At 52.6% G+C, this 19611-nt stretch overlaps 2 protein-coding genes across 2 annotated transcripts; one reads left to right on the top strand and one right to left on the bottom strand.

The window, feature by feature from the left end:
* Positions 1 to 2074: 2074 nt before the first annotated feature.
* POMGNT1 (protein O-linked mannose N-acetylglucosaminyltransferase 1 (beta 1,2-)) lies at positions 2075 to 11568 on the top strand. The gene is made up of 22 exons (XM_030326789.1): positions 2075 to 2163; positions 2671 to 2840; positions 3465 to 3579; positions 3731 to 3849; positions 4498 to 4563; positions 4653 to 4766; positions 5594 to 5711; positions 5905 to 6003; positions 6171 to 6298; positions 6661 to 6731; positions 6958 to 7033; positions 7214 to 7297; positions 7387 to 7428; positions 7642 to 7700; positions 8040 to 8112; positions 8201 to 8329; positions 8414 to 8539; positions 9755 to 9819; positions 10014 to 10058; positions 10290 to 10425; positions 10690 to 10799; positions 10899 to 11568. The coding sequence occupies exons 2-22, from the start codon at positions 2721 to 2723 to the stop codon at positions 10984 to 10986; spliced, it is 1983 nt and encodes a 660-aa protein (XP_030182649.1). The 5' UTR covers positions 2075 to 2163; positions 2671 to 2720; the 3' UTR covers positions 10987 to 11568.
* A 2926-nt stretch (positions 11569 to 14494) lies between these two features.
* On the bottom strand, positions 14495 to 19394 carry TSPAN1 (tetraspanin 1). The gene is made up of 8 exons (XM_030327449.1): positions 19251 to 19394; positions 18741 to 18805; positions 16086 to 16292; positions 15804 to 15878; positions 15589 to 15687; positions 15354 to 15509; positions 15170 to 15253; positions 14495 to 14983 (listed from the first exon to the last, which is right to left on the bottom strand). The coding sequence occupies exons 2-8, from the start codon at positions 18795 to 18797 to the stop codon at positions 14936 to 14938; spliced, it is 726 nt and encodes a 241-aa protein (XP_030183309.1). The 5' UTR covers positions 18798 to 18805; positions 19251 to 19394; the 3' UTR covers positions 14495 to 14935.
* Between the last annotated feature and the right edge of the window lie 217 nt (positions 19395 to 19611).

Here is a 19611-nt window from a genome sequence, read left to right as displayed (position 1 = left end):
ATTAATTTTAAATATCATCTACTGACTTCCTATTATGATAAATATAGATTTATCTCACACTCTGTACTTCCCTTCTTCCACTGACCCTAAATATTTCTATCACTATTTTTAGGTCATCTAATGGTTACCTTGTAACCTTAAGTAATGTGTTTTTCCTTGATATCTCTTGATCCACAGAAGAGTTTTAAATCAGAGGTTAAAAACCAGATTTACCTTTTTGAAAAACTGCTCTGGATTTTGCAAGGAGAAAGGATTGGAGGGGTACAAATCTGGAGTCAAGGAACCTGGTTGGAAGGGAAGAAACTGAAATGGACTGGACTAGGGAGGGGCAGGTTGTGAGATTGGAGAACAGTTAGACCACAATGGAGGACTCTTAAGGAGGTAAGACTGACAAGACTTGGTGACTGGTTACATTTATTTGTTTATAGTGGCATTCATGAGTATTTGCTCAGGAAACGAGTGATTTCAATAAATATTATGGAGCATCTACCATTTGCTAGCCATTGCGCGTGGTGCAGAGAGTATGCTGGTGAGTAAAGACAACTCGGCTGGTTGTTGGAGATGAGGAGTCAAGGATGACTTCAGCTGTTCCTGCTGTCATTCACCAAGGAAGGGAACCCCAAAAGAGATCTAAGAGTGGGAAGAGATGATTACAGCAGGGGTCACATTGAGTTGGAGGGGCCTGTGAAGATGTCCAGCAGGCAATTAGATACAGGTCAGCCTGGAGCTCAGGAAATATTAGGACTGCAGATATGAGTGTAAGAATCTAGGTGGTTACAGAGGTCAAGAGAGTGGATATGATCTTCCATAGAAAGTGAGATTGAGGAGTGAAGATCAGGAAGGAGCCCTGAGGGACATCTTTTTCAAATGCTAATAAAATGTGTTGCATTTTCTTCTGTTCTCTAATACATACCTATTAGGAAAAATCACTTATTATCTTAGCTTCTAAGATAAGTACTGTTAACATTTGGTGGGGGGGGGGGGGGGAATACCATCCCACCATGTAGGGAGCAGGTGGAATATGGAGAGCTCAAAAAAAAAAAAATCTAACTGGTCTGGCTTCCTCTGTTTCCTTTTAAAACAGTCTTCACAAAACAGTAAAGGTTCTCTTAAATGGGACTATATTGCTCCTCTGCTTACAACTTGCATAGCTACCCATTCACTTCAAATAAGCATCTCCATCACCTAGAAACTTGTTAGAAATGCAGTATTCTGCTCTACCCCAGACTATGAATCAAAAACTCTTAGAATGGGGCCCAGCAATTTGTGTTTTAAGGCACCCTCCAAGTGATTCTGATGCAAGGTAAAGTTTGAGAATTACTATGTTAAGTGCTTTATATGTATTATCTCATTAAACCTTCACAACAACTCTGTATTTTTCTTGTCAGTATAGGACAGGGGTTGTGAGTAAAATCCGGAGCTGGGATGCCTAGGTTTGAATTCTAGCTCTCCTAGCTTTGTGACATTGGGCCTCATTAGTAATAGCACCTAACTCATGGGGTTGTGGAATTCAATGAGTTGATGGAAGTAAAGTGCTTGAACAGTGACTGGCATAGAGTAAGCATCATATAGAGTAAGCATTTCACAGATGAGGGAACCTAGGCTGAGATGTGCAGTGACTTGCCCAAGGTCTCGGGTCGTGGTAGAAGCAGGTTTTTAATTCCCCTCAGCCTCCAAACGCATACCCTAGGCCTGCATACCCTAGACCTAGGTGCATGCAGCCTTGGCCAAGCAAGGGGAGCAGGCAGCTGTGTCCGAGGCCTGTAGGCCCTATGACCCTGGAATCCCGAGTGGTCTAGTCCAAATCTCTAGGACTCCGACTTGAATCCAGTTTGCCATCGGCGATGCTGGGGACCAAGACGTCGGGGGTGGGGGGTGGGGGGCCGGATCTGCTCTCCCCCAGCAGCCACCCCGCCCGCTGGTTGCGAGCCGGGGGCTGCTGAGTATTCGCGGCACTCGCGGGCTGCTGACACTCGTCGCCGCCGCCCTAAGCGCCGCCCGCCGCCCTCTCACCCCGCGGCGGCGGCGGCGGAAGCGGGGAGGCGGGCCGGGCCGGGCCGGGGCGGGGCCGCGAACGGCATGGAGGAGGCGGAGGCCGCGGCGCGCCGGGCCGAGCAGTGCGGGCCCCAGAGGGGCCCGAGTGGGGCCCGGGCCCCCTGAGCCGTGAGTGCCTCTGGGCAAGAGTCCGGGAGGGGTGGCGCGGCCGGGGCAGGTTTCCCGAGTCCTCAGGCGGCCCCGAGCCCTGGGAGGAGAAGAATGGGGCCAGATAGGAGAGGGCGAGGGCGCAAGGGGGTGGAGGATTGGGGGCTGGGGAAGGGGGTTGTCTCCGCCCTTTGCCCACAACAGGACTAGGAAGACCTGGAGCTTGGCCCTTTTAGGAGCTGATAAACCTCGAGAGCCAATTATTTGGCCCCTTCTCCGGCGCGGGGGGCGGGAGGGGGGGGAAGGTCCCCGAGCAGCTGTGTCAGTTACCCCAGCCCCAGGGGGAGTTTCCAGGTGATCTGACCCCTCTGAAGGTTTCCTCTCCAGAGAAGTTGAGCCACTTTTCTCAGGTCACACAGCGTGGATGTCTTCAGGGAAGCGTTGCTGGGAGGTCCTCCCTGGTCTCCCTAGAAGGTATCAGACTTTGGGAGGAACACCTTACTCCATGTGACCCTCTGGTCCTCTCAGATTCCTGAAGGCATGGGTTGGCCAGGACAGTGGTGACTCCCCAATCCGGCATGGACGACTGGAAGCCCAGCTCCCTCATCAAGCCCTTTGGGGCTCGGAAGAAGCGGAGCTGGTATCTTACCTGGAAGTATAAACTGACCAACCAGCGGGCCCTGCGGAGATTCTGTCAGGTATAGAAATGTCCCAAACCTCCTAGGGGCTCCCTCCCAGCTTTACCCTAGCCTAGACTATTGGCACTGGGACTTACCTTGGCTACCCCCAACCCTGGAAAGGGGCGGCAGGTTTCTAGAGAGGAAACCTCTTTGTGTCACGTCGCTACGAGGTGGTGGTTTGGGCCCAGAGTTCTAGAATCAGAACCCAAGTACAACCTCCTAGGCTTCTGACAAAAACCTGAAGTCTAATCAGGAAGGCTTTGCCCAGGGGTACACACACCTGTCAGGCAGTCAGAGCTAAGACCCAGGTCTTCTGATCCCCAGCTTGGTTCTCTGGGACTGGCTCCATCTCTAGGAACTAATTGTGGAGGGGACCAAGGAAATCAGGGCCTCAAATGGAAGAATACAGGAGCTCTGGGTAGGAAGGGCCCTGATGAAGAGAGAAGGGTCAGGGGTGGTTCCCAGGAGGAGGTGGTTGTGAAACTGGACCCTGGCTGGGGGGAGTAGAACTGGGTGGACAGAGGGACGAGAGGCCCCAGGATCTCCCTGTGTCCTCACTGCAGCCAGGGCCCTCCTTTCAGGAAGACCCTCAATGATCTGGAGGGGGTGCCCCTCTTTAGTCATCCCTACCGCTCCTCTCAGACAGGGGCAGTGCTTTTCCTACTGGTGACCGTCATTGTCAACATCAAGTTGATCCTGGACACGCGTCGAGCAATCAGTGAGGCCAATGGAGACTCGGAGCCAGAACAAGACTATGGTGGGGCCAGGCTGAGGATGGGATTGGCTGTTGAGGTGGAGTGGTGGTGGGGGAGGGGTCCCCCGGGATCTCACAGCTGAAATGGTAGGCAGATCCCAAGGGATGAGATGCTGCTGGAAAGACCATCTCCCTGACCTTTGCACCTCTACAGATGAGGCCCTGGGCCGATTAGAGCCGTCACGGCGCAGGGGCAGTGGTCCCCGACGGGTTCTGGATGTGGAGGTGTACTCAAGCCGCAGCAAAGTATACGTAGCTGTGGATGGCACTACGGTAAGTGGGCCAGTGTCGGGTGTACAGTCATTGTATTCTACTCAGGGTGTGGGTCCGTGGCTCTGGGATCCACTGCCTAAGTGGGTACTGCATCTCTGCCACTTTCAAACTATGTGGCTCTGGAGGCCTCAGTTCCTTATCTAAAGGCTGGGACTAATGATTTCTCCTTGTCAGGATTAAAAGCAAAGTATGTGAAATGTGTTGCATGTAGTGGAATATTATGCAAAGTGATCGTTAGTATCAGTAGGTAGATAATTCATTGACTTATCCCATAACTGTTTTCTGGTCCCTTCTTTGACCTCAGCCTAGTTCCAGGCATTGGGGACCTAGAGGTAATCAGAGCTGGCCCCAGTTCGAGGGGCTTAATCTGATGGATTATAATATCTCCAGCACGAGGAAGAGACGTTAGGGCTCTAAGAGTCTGAAAGCCGTAGAGAGGAGGGTTCTAGAAAGATCTGATCTCTCTAATGGATAACTTAAGGAGGTTTTCTGGAAGAGGTGGCATTCAGGCTGGGTCAGAAAAGAACTGTTAACAGAGGCATAGGCAGGAGGAGAGGTTTCATGCAGCTGACTTTTTAAATTCCCATAAGACAGAGAGACCTTGAATGCCACCATGAAGAGTTGGATTTTGTCTCTGCCACCCTGTAGGTGCTGGAGGACGAGGCTCGGGAGCAAGGCCGGGGCATCCATGTCATCGTTCTCAACCAGGCCACGGTGAGGTTCTAGGGGTGGGGGACCTGGAGGGCTGAAGCTGAGCCCACCTTGCTGGTGACATTAACTCATGAGAGGTATGTCCCTGCCAGGGCCATGTGATGGCAAAGCGTGTGTTTGACACATATTCACCTCATGAGGATGAGGCCATGGTGCTGTTCCTCAACATGGTGGCACCTGGCCGAGTGCTCATCTGCACTGTCAAGGTCAGTAACTCTGCCCTGGTCCTTCTCCCAATGCCCCCAATTCCAACTTTGCTCATGGCCCTGGGTTCTATACCCCTCATAAAGCATAGTGGGAAGAACCTCTGGAGGAAGGTAATACAGGTTCCAATCTTAGCCTTGTCATTTTTATTTAGCAAATAGTTATTGAGCAACTACTGCATGCCAGGCACTGATCTGGGTGCTAGAGCTACAATCAGAAGCAACCTTTATGGAGCTTACATTCTGTGGGGCAAGATCAACAACAAAAAAGCCAGATAAATGTGTGATGTCAGGAAATGATAACTTACTGAAGATAGTGAAGCAGGGAAGACAGAATAATGGGTGATGCATTTTAGAAAGGGAAGGTGTCTGTTAAGCAAGTGACGTAAACAGAAAGCTGGAGGAAGTAAGGAGAGGGCCAGGTGGCTATCTGGAGGAAGAGTGTTCTAGAGAAGAAGATTGACGAGCGCAAAGGCCCTGAAGTGGGAAGGTGCTTAGCATGCTTGAGGAATTGCAGGGATGCCAGTGGAGCTGGAGCAAACTAAGGGAGGGGAGGGGAGTGGTGGGAAAAGAGCGGAGAGATGCAGATTGTATGGGATCATGGTAAGGATTTACTAGCATGGCCGTCTTGGATAATTCTCAGAATCTCTCTAAACCTTCAGTTTTCTTAACTGTGAAAGGATAGTAACCTCAGAGGGTTGTTGGGATAATTTAACGAGCTAATTTAAATAAAAGGTTTTGCGTGATGCTTGACACATAGCGAGTGCTCCATGAAGCCAGGTCACCCACAACCATGGCAGGCAGGCTGACCACCCTCTCTGGTCTCCCAGGACGAGGGCTCCTTCCACCTCAAGGACACGGCCAAGGCTCTGCTGAGGAGCCTGGGCAGTCAGGCTGGCCCTGCCCTGGGCTGGAGGGACACTTGGGCCTTCGTGGGACGGAAAGGAGGTACCGGCACCATGGGCCATCCACCCTAAAGTATCAGGGGTCTGGAAGGAACAGAACACCAAGAGATGGGGTGGGGTTGGGGGCAAATAGGAGCCAGAAGTGGTGGGCTGGATGAAAGTGGGCAGAGAGTTGGGAAGAAGCTTTCAAACTGGAGCCTGGGCCCCCATTGCCCCTCATTCCTGCCCCCTGCTAGGTCCTGTCCTTGGGGAGAAACATTCTAAGTCACCTGCCCTCTCCTCCTGGGGGGACCCAGTCCTGCTGAAGACAGATGTGCCGCTGAGCTCAGCTGAAGGTGGGGTTAGTGGGGTCTGGGCTCCAGGGCAGTGCCTGGGCTGGAGGTGGGGATTTGGGTCCTCTTAATGGAGCTTTATTCTCTTGACTGAGTGCCTGGGGTTTTGTAAACCACACTGGTCTTCTGCCCCTACATGCCTCATCCTGTTGACCCCATCCCTCCCTCAGAGGCCGAGTGCCACTGGGCAGACACAGAGCTGAACCGTCGCCGCCGGCGCTTCTGCAGCAAAGTTGAGGGCTATGGGAGTGTGTGCAGCTGCAAGGACCCCACACCCATCGAGTTCAGCCCTGACCCAGTGAGTGCAGCCTTAGACAGTGAGGCTTGGACTCCTTCTCAACTCGGCCAGAGGCCCTAGGAAAGAGCCAGGTTGGGCTTTCCCTACCTCAGCCTGAGAGGGAACCAGGACCCGAGGATCTGTGCTGAGCTCTGAAAGACGGGGGGGGGGGGGGGCATCCTGTTGGGGGGAAGAGTAGGCCATGTGAACAAAGGCCTGGAGTTGGATATGGGTTGAGTGTATGGGAGGGCCGGGACAGGGAGACCCTCTGCCTTTTCCCTCTCTACTCTGGAGTCGCCTTCTCCCCAAAGAACTCTTCCCTAGGTGGGGATCCCAATGTGAAGAGGGAGTGAGGCAAGAACTAAAAGCTGTTTCTCCCTCAGCTCCCAGACAACAAGGTCCTTAATGTGCCTGTGGCTGTGATTGCAGGGAACCGGCCCAATTACTTGTACAGGTGAGCCTGGGAGTGGGCTGTATCCAGCACTGAACAGGAGGGTGCTTAGCAAGTGGGACCCTCAAGCTTATCTGCCTGCAGGAGGAACTCTTGAGGTGGGCAGAAAGGCAACAGATTCTAGGCCCATTCACCCATGTGGGTGAACAGGGGGATGTGGACCCATCTATAAGCACAAGGGAACCCAGAGTTGGGTGACAGAGACCTAACCCATCCCTGGGCTCCCCAGGATGCTGCGCTCTCTACTCTCAGCCCAGGGGGTGTCTCCCCAGATGATAACGGTTTTCATCGATGGCTACTATGAGGTGAGTGGGGTTTGGGGGCTATGGGAAGAGCAGAGCCCAGGGCCGTGGGTCCTGAGTAGCAATGATCACAAGAGACGGCCAAGGCAAGGGCTGTGAAATGTGAATGGTTTGGCATGGCGGAGCCTGCAAGGTGGGCAGGGGGAGGTGGCTCACAATGTGACCAGTGGCCATGCCTTCTAGGAGCCAATGGATGTGGTGGCCCTGTTTGGTCTGAGGGGCATCCAGCACACTCCTATCAGCATCAAGAATGCCCGTGTGTCTCAGGTACTGCCTAGGCAAGGATGGAAGGGGCAGACACCTGACCCTGCCATCCACCCCAAAGCTCACGTGCCCTCTTTCCGCTCCCCACCCAGCACTACAAAGCCAGCCTCACTGCCACTTTCAACCTGTTTCCGGTGAGTAGTAAGGACAAAGTCCTTGGACCTAGGGAGGAGAAACATGGGTATAAGGTCTGGTCTTATTATATAGCAAGCTCTTCTCCTCTCTGGACCTCAGCTTCCTGATGTGGAAAACAGGGGTAGTGCTGCTTGAGAAATAAGATGGGGGTGGAGGAGGCACAGGATGGGAAAGGCCCCCTTGGAGTCATGCTGTCCCCCTCCCCCCTGCAGGAAGCCAGGTTTGCCGTGGTTCTGGAAGAGGACCTGGACATTGCTGTGGACTTTTTCAGGTGAGGGGAGTGCCCTTCCATAAGTACCTCTCCACTCAGCTCCTATAGGCTTCCTTGGGCCTCTTTGCTTAACTGGGTCTCCAGGAAAGAAGGCAGTGGGATGTCTGGGAGAGCTTTCTGAGGGAAATAAGCTTAAAAGTGGGGGGAAAGCCTGCAAAGGTAGGACAGCAGGTGTTGGGGTTGGAGTAGAGAGTAGAAGGATGGGTAGACACAGTGGGGATTTGGGGGAAGGGACAAGTAGGCATGACTCCTGAGTCCCATCTCTAGCTCCTCCAGCATCACTGTGTGACTGGGTTTGTCCTTGTCCTTCCCTGAACCCTTGGACCCTGCCTGTCTCAGTTTCCTGAGCCAGTCCATCCACCTACTAGAAGAGGACGACAGCCTGTACTGTATCTCTGCCTGGAACGACCAAGTAAGCCAAGTGGCCAGGGGTCAGCTGGGGTGTTGGTACAGCACAAGCACCAAGCTGATACCTCCCACCATGGCACCCCTGTCCCCAGGGATATGAACACACAGCTGAGGACCCAGCACTGCTGTACCGTGTGGAGACCATGCCTGGCCTGGGCTGGGTGCTCAGGAAGTCCCTGTATAAGGAGGAGCTTGAGCCCAAGTGGCCCACACCGGAAAAGGTGCCCTGGCAGGGTAGGGTGAGTGGGCTGGAGTCCCCTCCCAGCTCCAAACCTCTTAACCATCATAATCTTCCATGCCCCCAGCTCTGGGACTGGGACATGTGGATGCGGATGCCTGAACAACGCCGAGGCCGAGAGTGCATCATCCCTGATGTTTCCAGATCCTACCACTTCGGCATCATTGGCCTCAACATGAATGGCTACTTCCACGTGAGTGGGAGGCAGGGATATTGTGGAGGTGGGCACAGAATAGTAGATAGAGCAAGAACATGGACTCTAGAGCAGTCCCAGCTCTTCCACTTATTAACTTTGGGGAAAATTCCTTATCTTCATTTGCCTCAGTTTCCTTATTTGTAAAATGAGGATAAAGATACTACCTATCACAAGGGTTCCAGGTTATGAGGCTTAAATGAGTTAATATATGTAAAATGCTTCGAACTGCAAGCATTATATAAGGGTTAGCTCGTATTTTTTTTATTATTACTATTCTTAGCACCCGACTGTGGGTGTGGGGAGGGGATTTCTGCCACCAGGCGCTTATGCAGCCCTGGAAGCTTTGCCCTCTCCTGTCCTTGCAAGTGGAGGGGCCCAAGCCTCAGCCCAAAGTGAACAGGGACGTCCCCGGGCCTCCATGCTTTACATGGCTGTGTCCAAAGGGCCACTCCCCACATACAGCAAGAGTATGCATTGAGACAGGCCAGCCCAAAGGAACATATGGGCAGCTTAGAACCTCCTAGATTCCAGAAGGACCCTGAAAGATCGGCTTATACAAGACCCTACTCATCTCCCAGAGAGGGGCAGGCATTGACACTTTCAGTACCTTGGTCTTAGCACTTTCCTCCGTCTCAGCTCAGCCTGGCCTTTTGCCCTCTGGTCCCCACAGGGCCTGTTTCTGGCTTCTGTGGCTCTACAACAGCAGACCCGGGGAGAACCACTGGGAATAGGGACTAACCCAGGGGTCAGGAGCATGAGCTGCTGGTGTGGGCATGAGGTCTCTAGCAATGGGGGAGCTGAAATTAAAGCTAGTAAGAGCAGGAGCGCCTGGGTGGCTCCATCAGTTAAGCATCTGACTCTTGATTTTGGCTCAAGTCATGATCTCACAGTTTCTTGAGTTTGAGCCCTGCATTGGGCTCTGCACTCACAGTGCAGAGCCTGCTTGAGATTCTCCCTCTCTCTCTGCCCCTCCCCTGTTCACAGTCTTTCTCTCTCTCAAAATAAATAAACTTAAAAAAAAAAAAAAAAAAAGGCTATGAGATCTGGCCAAGGATGCTACAAAGAGGAGGATGGGGAAGATGGAGGGAAATTAGGGGGACCTCTGTGGGTCCAGGACTTCATCTGTGGGCCTTGTGGCTATGTGGTGGGTCAATGGGTGGGTGTGGGCCTGACAGTGTAATGCCCTAATGTTCACCCTCACACCCACTTCAGGAGGCCTACTTCAAGAAGCACAAGTTCAACACGGTTCCAGGTGTCCAGCTCAGGAACGTGGACAGGTCAGGGATGGGGACAGGGCAGAGGGGAGGATATCTAGGAGCCTTGATGACCAATCCCCAATATTCCCCTCCAACCCTGGGGCCTGCTGTTTACCCCAGCCTTGCTGCCACCCAATTCCCATGTAATCCCTTGCCTTGCCCCTGGAACCTGAGGGGTTACCCCTTCCTCTGACCCATTTTTCCTTCTCCTTCAGTCTGAAGAAGGAAGCTTATGAAGCAGAAATTCACAGGCTGCTCAGGTATGGCCTATGGCAGTAGGGATATATGGCAGGGAGTGAGGAGGCAAATACTGGGGGTCTTGACCCCATTATTTTTGGGGCCCGCTGCAAAATGAAAAGCAGGACACCTTGTTGAAAAATTAAGAATTTCAAGACAGCAATAGCAGAGCTTTAAACTAAGCACAGGACCTTGTAAAACACACCCATGAAGCAGGCTCTGTCTTGGCCTTTCTCCCCTACCCTCTGCTGCAGCGAAGCTGAGGTTCTGGACCACAGCAAGAACCCTTGTGAAGACTCTTTCCTGCCAGACACAGAGGGCCACACCTATGTGGCCTTCATCCGAATGGAGAAAGATGATGACTTTATCACCTGGACCCAGCTTGCCAAGGTGCCCCACTAACATACCCACCCCAGGTTTACTCCTCCCCACCAGATACAGGGAGCCTTTGTTCTGGAATCTTCTACCTCAGAACCTTTTCTTCATCCTCTGGGAACCCCTCTTTCAAACCCTTTGTCCAATTCCATATTCTAGAAGATGCTACCTCTTACAAATTGAGACTGTTGAGGGGCTGGAGGCTGAGCCAAGGGTCCTCAGTGGCCCCTCCCCACAGCTCTCTGACCCTTGCCTCTCACTCTGTCCCACTCCTACCAGTGCCTCCATATCTGGGACCTGGATGTGCGTGGCAACCACCGGGGCCTGTGGAGATTGTTTCGGAAGAAGAATCACTTCCTGGTGGTGGGCGTCCCAGCCTCCCCCTACTCGTGAGTGACTCTTTTTTGCCCTGGGACGTGAGAGTCTAGTGGGATTAGCGGGCATAGCTAATTACCTTTTCCCTATACATTTTCAAATTATCTTTCCAGGGTGAAGAAGCCACCATCCATCATCCCAATTTTCCTGGAGCCACCCCCAAAGGAAGAGGGAGCCCCAGGAGCTGCAGAACAGACATGAGACCTCTTCCAGGACCCTGCAGGGCTGGGTACTGTGTACCCCCAGGCAGGCTAGCCCTTCACCCCATCCTGTAGGATTTTGTAGACACTGGCAGGGGTTGGGGCTGGTTTGTTTTTAACATGAGACTTAATTACTAACTCAAGGGGAGGCTTCCCCTGCTCCAACGCCCCTGTTCTTGAGTTGGAGGTCTATTTATTTACTTCCTTGTGGGAAGGGGCAGGATAGTACCTGGGAATCATCGGGGTCCCTGGGCAGCTGATCCTGCCCTTTGCACACTCCCTCCTCCCAAGCCTGGCTCAGAATCTAACCTATTTATTGACTGTCCTGAGGACCTTGGGAAAAGGCTGAAGCCTGGAGGGCCTTGATTCCTTTCTTGGCTGGGTGCTGCCCTGAGGGTGGGGCTGGCTCTTACTCAGGAAACTGCTGTGCCCAACCCGTGGACAGGCCCGCTGGGGCCCACCTGCTGATGCAGACTCACTCAGAGACCCTCAGACACTGAACCAGGCCTCTTCTCAGCCTCCTCTTTGTCCAGGTTTCCAAAGCTGGATAAGGTGGTCATTGATTAAAAAAGGAGAAAACCTCTGGGGATGTGTTTTATGATGGTGTGACTGTGTGGGGGCGGGGGGGCAGGGAGGGGGAAGAGAGAGAGACACAGAGAGAGAGATGGGTAGGAGAGAGAATGGTCATGATGGATAATGAGTTTTCCTTACTGTCCTCCACAGAGTTTAGCTTCCATTTGGCACCATTTGGCCACCAGGGGATGCCCCAGTCTCAAACACCAAGGTTTTTCCCTAAGCTCCACCTTAAGACAGCTGAGCCTGACCTTAGCCTCACTGTACTTGGGGCTGAGCTTACAGAAGCCACCCCAAGCCTCTTCCCATCAGGCAGTTAACCTGCCTAGCTTGTCTGTTTAGGTACCTGTCTCCAGAGATGAAGCAACAGAGCAAAAGGGATACTTGGCGTTAGGGGAGGTGATGGGAGAGCAGGTGAGTCTAGGGGGGTTGGAAAGGAAGTGAGTGAAACAGAACTGGGGTGGCATCATTCAGGAGGCTATGACTGGGCTGAAGATGGAGTTGTAGGAACAAGGATCTGTGGTCCTTAGGGTACTTTTTTTTTAATGTTTATTATTTTAAATTTTTTTATGTTTTATTTATTTTTGAGAAAGAGAGAGAGAGAGAGAGAGAGAGCGCATGAGCAGGGGAGGGGCAGAGGGAGAGGGAGACATAGAATCTGAAACAGGCTCCAGGCACTGAGCTGTCAGCACAGAGCCCGACACGGGGCTCGAACCCAGGAACCGCAAGATCATGACCTGAGCTGAAATTGGACATTTAACTAACTGAGCCACCCAGGCACCCTTTAATGTTTGTTTATTTTTGAGAGAGAGTGAGAGCAAGCAAGTGGGAGAGGGGCAGAGAGAGAGGGAGACAGAGTATCATAAGCAGGCTCTGCATTGATAGCAGAGTGCCTGATGTAAGGCTCAAATTCATGAACTGCAAGATCATGACCTGAGCCAAAGTCAGACACTTAACAAACTGAGCCACCCAGGTGCCCCCCTTTGGGTACTTTGTAAGCAGATTCCATATCTATAAATTTTTCTGGAGAAAAGCTATCAATTTCTTCTTAAAAAAATTTTTTTTAATGTTTATTTTTGGGAGAGAGGGAGAGAGAACATAAGTGGGGGAGGGACAGAGAGAGAGGGAGACACAGAATCTGAAGCAGGCTCCAGGCTCTGAGCTGTCCGCACAGAGCCCAATGTGGGGCTCGAACTCATGAACCATGAAATCATGACCTGAGCTGAAGTCAGATGCTAAACCAACTGAGCCACCCAGGCACCCCCGTTTCTTCTTATTTTTTTAATGTTTATCTTTGAGAAAGCATGAGCAAGGGAGAGGTAGAGAGAGGGGAATAAAAGAACTGAAGCAGCTCTGAGCTGACAGCAGCAAACCTGATGTGGGGCTCAAACTTACAAACTGTGAGATCATGATCTGAGCCGAAGTCGGATGTTCAACCAACTGAGCCACCCAGATAGCCTGAAAAGCCATCATTTTCATCAGATTCTCACCTAGCCAGTGATCCAAAGAAGTTAGAAAGATCTAACTTAGTCATAGAAGCACCAGGAAATGGATAGGACTGTCTAGAAGGAGTGGATAAGAAAGTCTAAGGCAGGTGGCAGGACATTTAAGGGATCTAGTGTAGACCACACCTCTTGAGATGGGTCAGCCTGCAGAGTCTGTTCAAGGTAAGTCTGGTGAGTGCCTTATGTAGAGCCTTGGCCAGGGAGGCAGGAACTGACTAGAACTCCCGTCCTTTTATCAGCTCTACCCCTCCCTCCACCATGGCACAGGTGCTCCGACATTTCTCGCCACCCTGACGCCTTCAGTGTTTGCTGGAGCTAGAGATAGTGCTTGAGGTGCCACAACAGTCAAGTTGAGGAGCAGTTAGCTCACGTGGTGGAGGCCCGCCCTGGGCAAACAAATCCCCTGCAGCCTCCATGTAGGTACCTGGGGAAGGGTGGTGTGTGAGAGATGGTAAGGTTGTGAAGGTGGGGAGAGGGACTAGTTGCTCTCCCTGCCCAGCCCCCCAGCAGGCTCCTGATCTGGACCTGGGACTAGCTCTCAGGCACTGTGTGGTTCTCTCCAGGTTGCTGTTCCTTCGCGGGCTCAGCAAGGGGTAATAGTTCTGGACTGCCCTAGGAAAACCAGGTGGGGAGTAAGGAGGACTGGTTTGCTAGTCTGGGTTTTGCTGGCTGTAGCCTTCCTCCTTAGTGTTGTCCGTCCTGGTTCAGCAGCAATCAGATCTACACCTGGGATATTCTGGCCTTCAGGTAAATTGGACTCCACATCAGCCAGGACCCCACCAGACTCTGGAGTCAGACAGTCTGGGCCCAAGTCAAGGCTCAGCCCTTCAGGGAAGGTTGTGGACGTGGAACAAGTCACTTGGCCTTTCTAGGCACAGTTTCTAGAGCTTGGGGGTGGTTAAGATTAAGAGATCAGATCTGTAGAGTCCCAGAGGCAAGCCAAGACCAAAATAAACAAAGTTCTTTCTAAAATCCCCAAGGCAAGGACAGGTATGGGCTTCGCCTGAGTGAGAAGGGTAGGCAGCTTGGATCCTCTGATGGGGGCTTCTGAAGGGATTCCAGAGCCTAAGAAGTGACCCTCCCATTGCCTTGGCAGTATTTCTTGTCTCTCCACCCCCACCTGGGCACAGGCTTGTTATTTTCATAGCTTTCCAGTCCACTGCCCCCACCCAGGAGGGGGTAGTTTCAGGTCAAAGTCCTCCCACATTATGGGAAGGCAGACTGGCCCAGCCCCCAGTTCCTCCCCGAGTGCCCTCTTGGTCATCCCTGTTAGGCTCCCTCCCAGGCCTGGAATCCAAATGAAGGGGGAAAATAGGCATCTACCTCCACCCTTGTGACCTTTGCAGGGGCCTTCTGAGTCACCAGCCCCATAGGAATCTGAGGCCAAGTGAGGCAAGATGGGCCTGCCTCTCCAAGGATACATGAAAAGAGTTCCAAACGGAGACATTTTAATTGGGTTATGAGTTCTGAAGAGCCTTCTACACATCCGCCTCGTGACTGCTGATTTTGCATGTGTCCATGTTTTAGGGTGCCTTTCTCTCATCCCGCAGCGGGGCTGCTGGGATCACTGAGAGCCCCATTGGCTTGAAAGGGTGTCAAGGGTTTAAGGGACAGACTGGAAGTATGGGCAGGAGAACTGACTGCCTTAGAGGTTCTGACCCCAACCCCACCATTGGAAGGAAAACTCAGGCACAGCTGGAAGGGGGTGGTCCCCTATTTGGCCCCAAGTCCAGAGCAGCAAGGCTGGGCCCACTCTGGCCCAAATGAAACTGTTAGATCCTGTCCTCAGCCCAAACACTGCCACTTGACAGTGCCAGGATGCCTCTTCCCAGTTCTTATGTGGCAGCAGCAGTGGCGGAGGCAGAAGCAGACTTACTTCAAATTGCAGTACAGATACATGGACACGATCATGGCTGCCAGCTGGTGGGAAAGGAATAGGTAGAGATAAGGGATATGATCAGGGTCCTTACGCTTCAGTCCCCTGCCTCCCAGACACTCTGCATGAAGCTCTGTTAGAAGTCTGTCTCCTTCTGCAAGGCCTCCAAGATGGGTCAAGCACCCTGATCCAGTGGGGATATCCTGCCCCAACCTCCTCATGCCCCTTACCTCCAAACCCCCAATTCCAGCTGCCACAGCACCCACAGTGACTGCGTTGGTTCGGATGTCATACAGAAGCTGACTGAAGCAGCCCTTGGAGGAGGGAAGAGAGGGGCTATAGTCAGCAGCTGCACCCCTCCCTCATTCAGCACTTTGAGGACATTAAAGCAGCCCCCAACCTTCCACACCACACCTGTACAACGTTGTCATCAGCCTTCTCCTTGGTGCAGGGTTCTGTGGCTGTGCCATTGCCATCGTCAAGGCAACAGTATGGGGGAAAGGTATGGTTCTTCATGAAGTAGGGAGAGCCCTCAAAATCCGTGTAGTTGTTAAAGCCACAGCACTTGAGCTGGAAATGAGGAGGGAAGGGTGGTCAGTGGGGCCTCATTTTTTCTCCCCACTCCAAAATCTCCCCCAGCCCACCTTACCCCTTCCATGGTGGTGTTCCACACTTGGGTGAAGTCCTTCTGAGAACCATAGTCTTTCTTGATGGTAGGCACTACCAGCAACGTCAGGAAGTGCTCAGCCTGGATGGGGCAGGTCAATGCTTAGGGCCTGGTAGGGAAGGCGGCCATTCACAGGCCACAGCCCACTTGCAGGGTTTTTCCCGATCTTTCCCCCTTGCCCCATCCCCTCTCCTCACCATGGTGGTATACACCAAGGCAACTACAGCAGCTGCAACCTCAGCGATGAAGATGATGAGGAGGATCAAGAAGAACTGAATGGGGAACAGAGGTCTGAATTTTAGAGACAGTCCCTCCTGCCTCACTTATTGTAACCCACCACCCATTAAAACAAGGCAGTTGCCCCCTCTGCTGAGGCCCCTGGAGTCCAGAGCACGGTTTGGGGATCCCCAGAGCCTGGTGTCAAGGGTGAGGGGGCCCCGGGTCTCGGTTATGGGCCTATGGAGCTGGGTTTGACACACCATCATGAGGGCACACTTGTTCTCAGTCTGAGCACCGTAGCAGCCCAGGAAACCAAGAGCAAAGAGCACAGCACCAGCTGCAATGAGGAAGTAGCCCACGTTGACAAACTGCATGGCACTGGATGACAGCGGCCCGAAGATCTTCAGGAAGGATGACCCATCGACGGACACCCAGATGCCCACTGCCAACAGGGCAACGCCACACAGCTGGGGACAGAGAGGCAGACCATAAAACAGTGCAGGCAAGCAGCTCCTTACCATGCAGTTGAGTCAGGAAGATGGGAAATGAGAAAGTTTCTCCCTTTATTGGCTAAGGAGTCTTAAAAACTCATCCTGCACGGAGGAAAATATTCTGTAGAGCCAGAAAAATGGGAGCTGGGCCACCCATAGCCAGCACCTATGCAGATATAAATGGGATCAGGGGTTCCAGAAATATCTACAGGATGGGAGAAGGGCAAGACTTTTCCTCACTGCTGCCAGGGTCAAGCCACATAGCTAGGAGTGAAAACAAGCAGGTGAGGGCAGCAGGGTACCCCCCACCCACCCCATTTCCTTGCAGAGTGAAACGCCTCTGTCTTCTGATAGGTGAAACAGTGGGGTTGTAGCTTGAACAGGCTCAACAGTCACCATGGCAACAGAGGTGGGGCTGAGGTTTACACCTGCTTCCAACCTTGGAGAGGGACTCGGGGAGAAGAGACACCTACCTTGAGGCCCCATTTGGCCCCTCTCCAGGATCAAACTCGAGGCCTGCCCTTCATCTAACCTAGACCTCTCTTTGCCTCACAGGAAAACTGAGGCACCAGAGGGGGAGTACAGCCAGGGTTTCTTTTAGAGGCTCTCTCTTGCTCAACCCCAAACCTCAGGGGGTGCTGAGGCCCAGACTGGGCAGGAGGTACACTATCCAGATGCCACACCTCTTAGAGCAAAGCCATCCTGATCCAGAGTATCAGCAGATGAATCAGCCTGACATCACCTTGGTGCCCAGCTATAGAAACTGAGGCTAGAACCAGGTGGCAGATTGTGGCTGGATCCCAGGCATGTTTGCCCAAGGACAGAGAGCTGGGCTCCCAGCCTATAAGGGTCAAATTTCAAGGAGGTTGAGACCTGCCCTGCCCTGCCCTGCCCAGCCTGGCAAAGCCTGACCAACAGAGGCCAGAAACCAAACCGGATTTGCCTTTAACCCCCTCGGACCAGAGCCCCTACTATCTCCATATTGCTGGGATCCCTTTGCCTTCTCCAGATATATGGATAAAGGCTAGTGCCCTGAAGCTAAAAGAAGCCCAAGGCATGGACCATATTGGAGTCAGGTTATTCACCTCTAGCCCAATTTCTCCAAAAATCCATCTACACTTCCTGTCTCTACTTCCTCACTTTTCACTGACTCTAAGCCACTCTAGTGTGGCTCCAAGGTCTGTGGTGCCATGCTGTGCTAAATCTAGTGGACACTTCATGTGCCATGCCCTTCTGATCTCTCTGAGATTGTGCTCTCCTTGATTTCTTTCCACTGCTCTTTCTCTATCTGCTTCCTGGTGGCCGTTTCTCCACATAATCCTTGTAAGTTGGGTTTCTCAGAGGTCACTCTGCCTGAGTGCTGTTACCCACTCAGTGGCTTCACTGACCATTTGTGGTCACATGACTTCCAAATATCCATGTCCAGCTCCAACCAGAGCTGCAGCCCCATTGGGTATGCAGCTGCCTGTGGGACATCCCCCAGGTTGCTCATACCAGAGCCACAGACATTACCTCCAAAACCTCTGTCTGCCTTGCCCCCCTTCTGCCCCTTGGCCACCATCTGAGGCCTTTGTCTTTGTCCATTTCTCCCCATCTCCACCACCATCTCCAGGGTTCATGCCTCATTACTCAGCTTCCTCAAACATGCCCTATACAATCTGTTCCTGGTTTTCTGAACAATATCCGATTTCATTGCCTCTGGGTCTTTTTGCATGCTTTACAACCTCCTCACCCAGTGCAAATTCCCAGCCTCACCTATTTCCTCCAGATAGTCTTCTCTGACCAGGGTTCAGGCCCCTCCTGTGGGCTCCCATAGCCCCTCTGCTAAGGCCAGACACAGTACGTCTGCCTATCTGCTTTGCTGGATCTGAGATCCTCAAGGGCAGAGAAAGGGCTTGCTCACCTTTCACCCCAGCACTTAGCACAGTCTTAGCACATAAATGTTTGTTGAATGAATAAAGACTGCTTGAGGTTTGTTGAATGAATAAAGGCTGCTTGAGGCCGACTCTCTGCTCTGAGGTCTTCAGGCATTTCTCCTTTCAGCTGCCTGTCCTACAGAGGCCACTGAATTTCCTTGATCACTAGGTAAGCTTGGGCAAACCTCTTCCTCTCACTGGGCCCCCAGTCCCTATAAAAGGGGACAATCGCTCCTGTTAGCCTACACTGCCCTGCGCTAAATCTGGGCTGAAGCTTCCTAGAAGGGAGGACCTTCTCCTACGCTTCTCCTCCCCAACTTGTGTAGCAGCCAGGCTGCTCCTGAGACCAGGACTCGGCATTTGGGGAGAATTCTGCACCCTATCATAATGGGAAATTTGTACCACAGAGTCTGGACACAGCAGTGTCCTATTTCCCAGCTTGGGCTCTGCTTAGGTTGTGACCCACTCTTATAGGGAGCCCCAAAGAGCCCACAACCCCCATACTTACAAAGATGAGGAAATTGAAGAGGGTCATCATGGTTTTAATGAAGCTGAAGCACTGCATGGTGGCTCCTGAGAGGCAGACAAGTGTGAGTTAGGAATTAGTGCCACGTGCCTCCACTGGCCCCTGGACTGGCTCTGCCATTTGGACCCTGACATAGCAGACTCCAGCATCCAGGGCCCATAAGTCACCAAAATTCCCCTGAATCTAGACTCTGACACCTCAGGACTTTTCCCAAATCCTCCTGACACCCCTACCTCTTTGTACTGCCCCAGACCTCTACCAGCACCTGACATTCTGAGATACTAACACCCCAGGTTTCCCCGCTGGCGCCCCAAACCTAGCCCCCACACTACAGATTACTTCATGCCCTTCCTTGGCACCACTATGTCCTGGACCTCTCTCCCAACCCAGCCCTAGACTCTTTCCGGACCCTCCCCATTGGCCTCCCAGCTTCCCAAACCTGTTTACAGGTTGATTTCACTTTATAGGATAATCCCTATCCTATACCATCACCTGTTCAGGGCTCTTGGTAGTGAGTTCTGAAAGAAGAATCTGCTGAGGCTCCAGAGGGGACAGGCAACTCCAGGGAATTGCCACTTGAGTGGGCAGGCAGTGAGACGGGGCTGGCTCTCACACACCACTGCTCACCTGTAGGCGGGGCAGGGCTTTTCAAGGCCTCCTCCTCTGCTTGCCTTCCCGTCTGCCCCACCCAGCAGTCACTCAGCCTCCTCTTGCCCTGCTGCCCCCTGCTGCCTGGAGATCTGTCCCCACAGCCACTGGAGCAGCGGGCCTCGTCGGCCTGGCAACACCAACCGCAGCAACACCTTTCCTGATCTGAAGGAGGAAGAGAAATCTGAGGGTAAACAAGCAGCTC

The sequence above is a fragment of the Lynx canadensis genome, chromosome C1, assembly GCF_007474595.2.
Source record: "Lynx canadensis isolate LIC74 chromosome C1, mLynCan4.pri.v2, whole genome shotgun sequence".
In the NCBI taxonomy this organism is placed as follows: Eukaryota; Metazoa; Chordata; class Mammalia; order Carnivora; family Felidae; genus Lynx; species Lynx canadensis.
The sequence above is the reverse complement of the archived record's forward strand: the minus strand, read 5'-3'. Positions and strand labels throughout refer to the sequence as shown.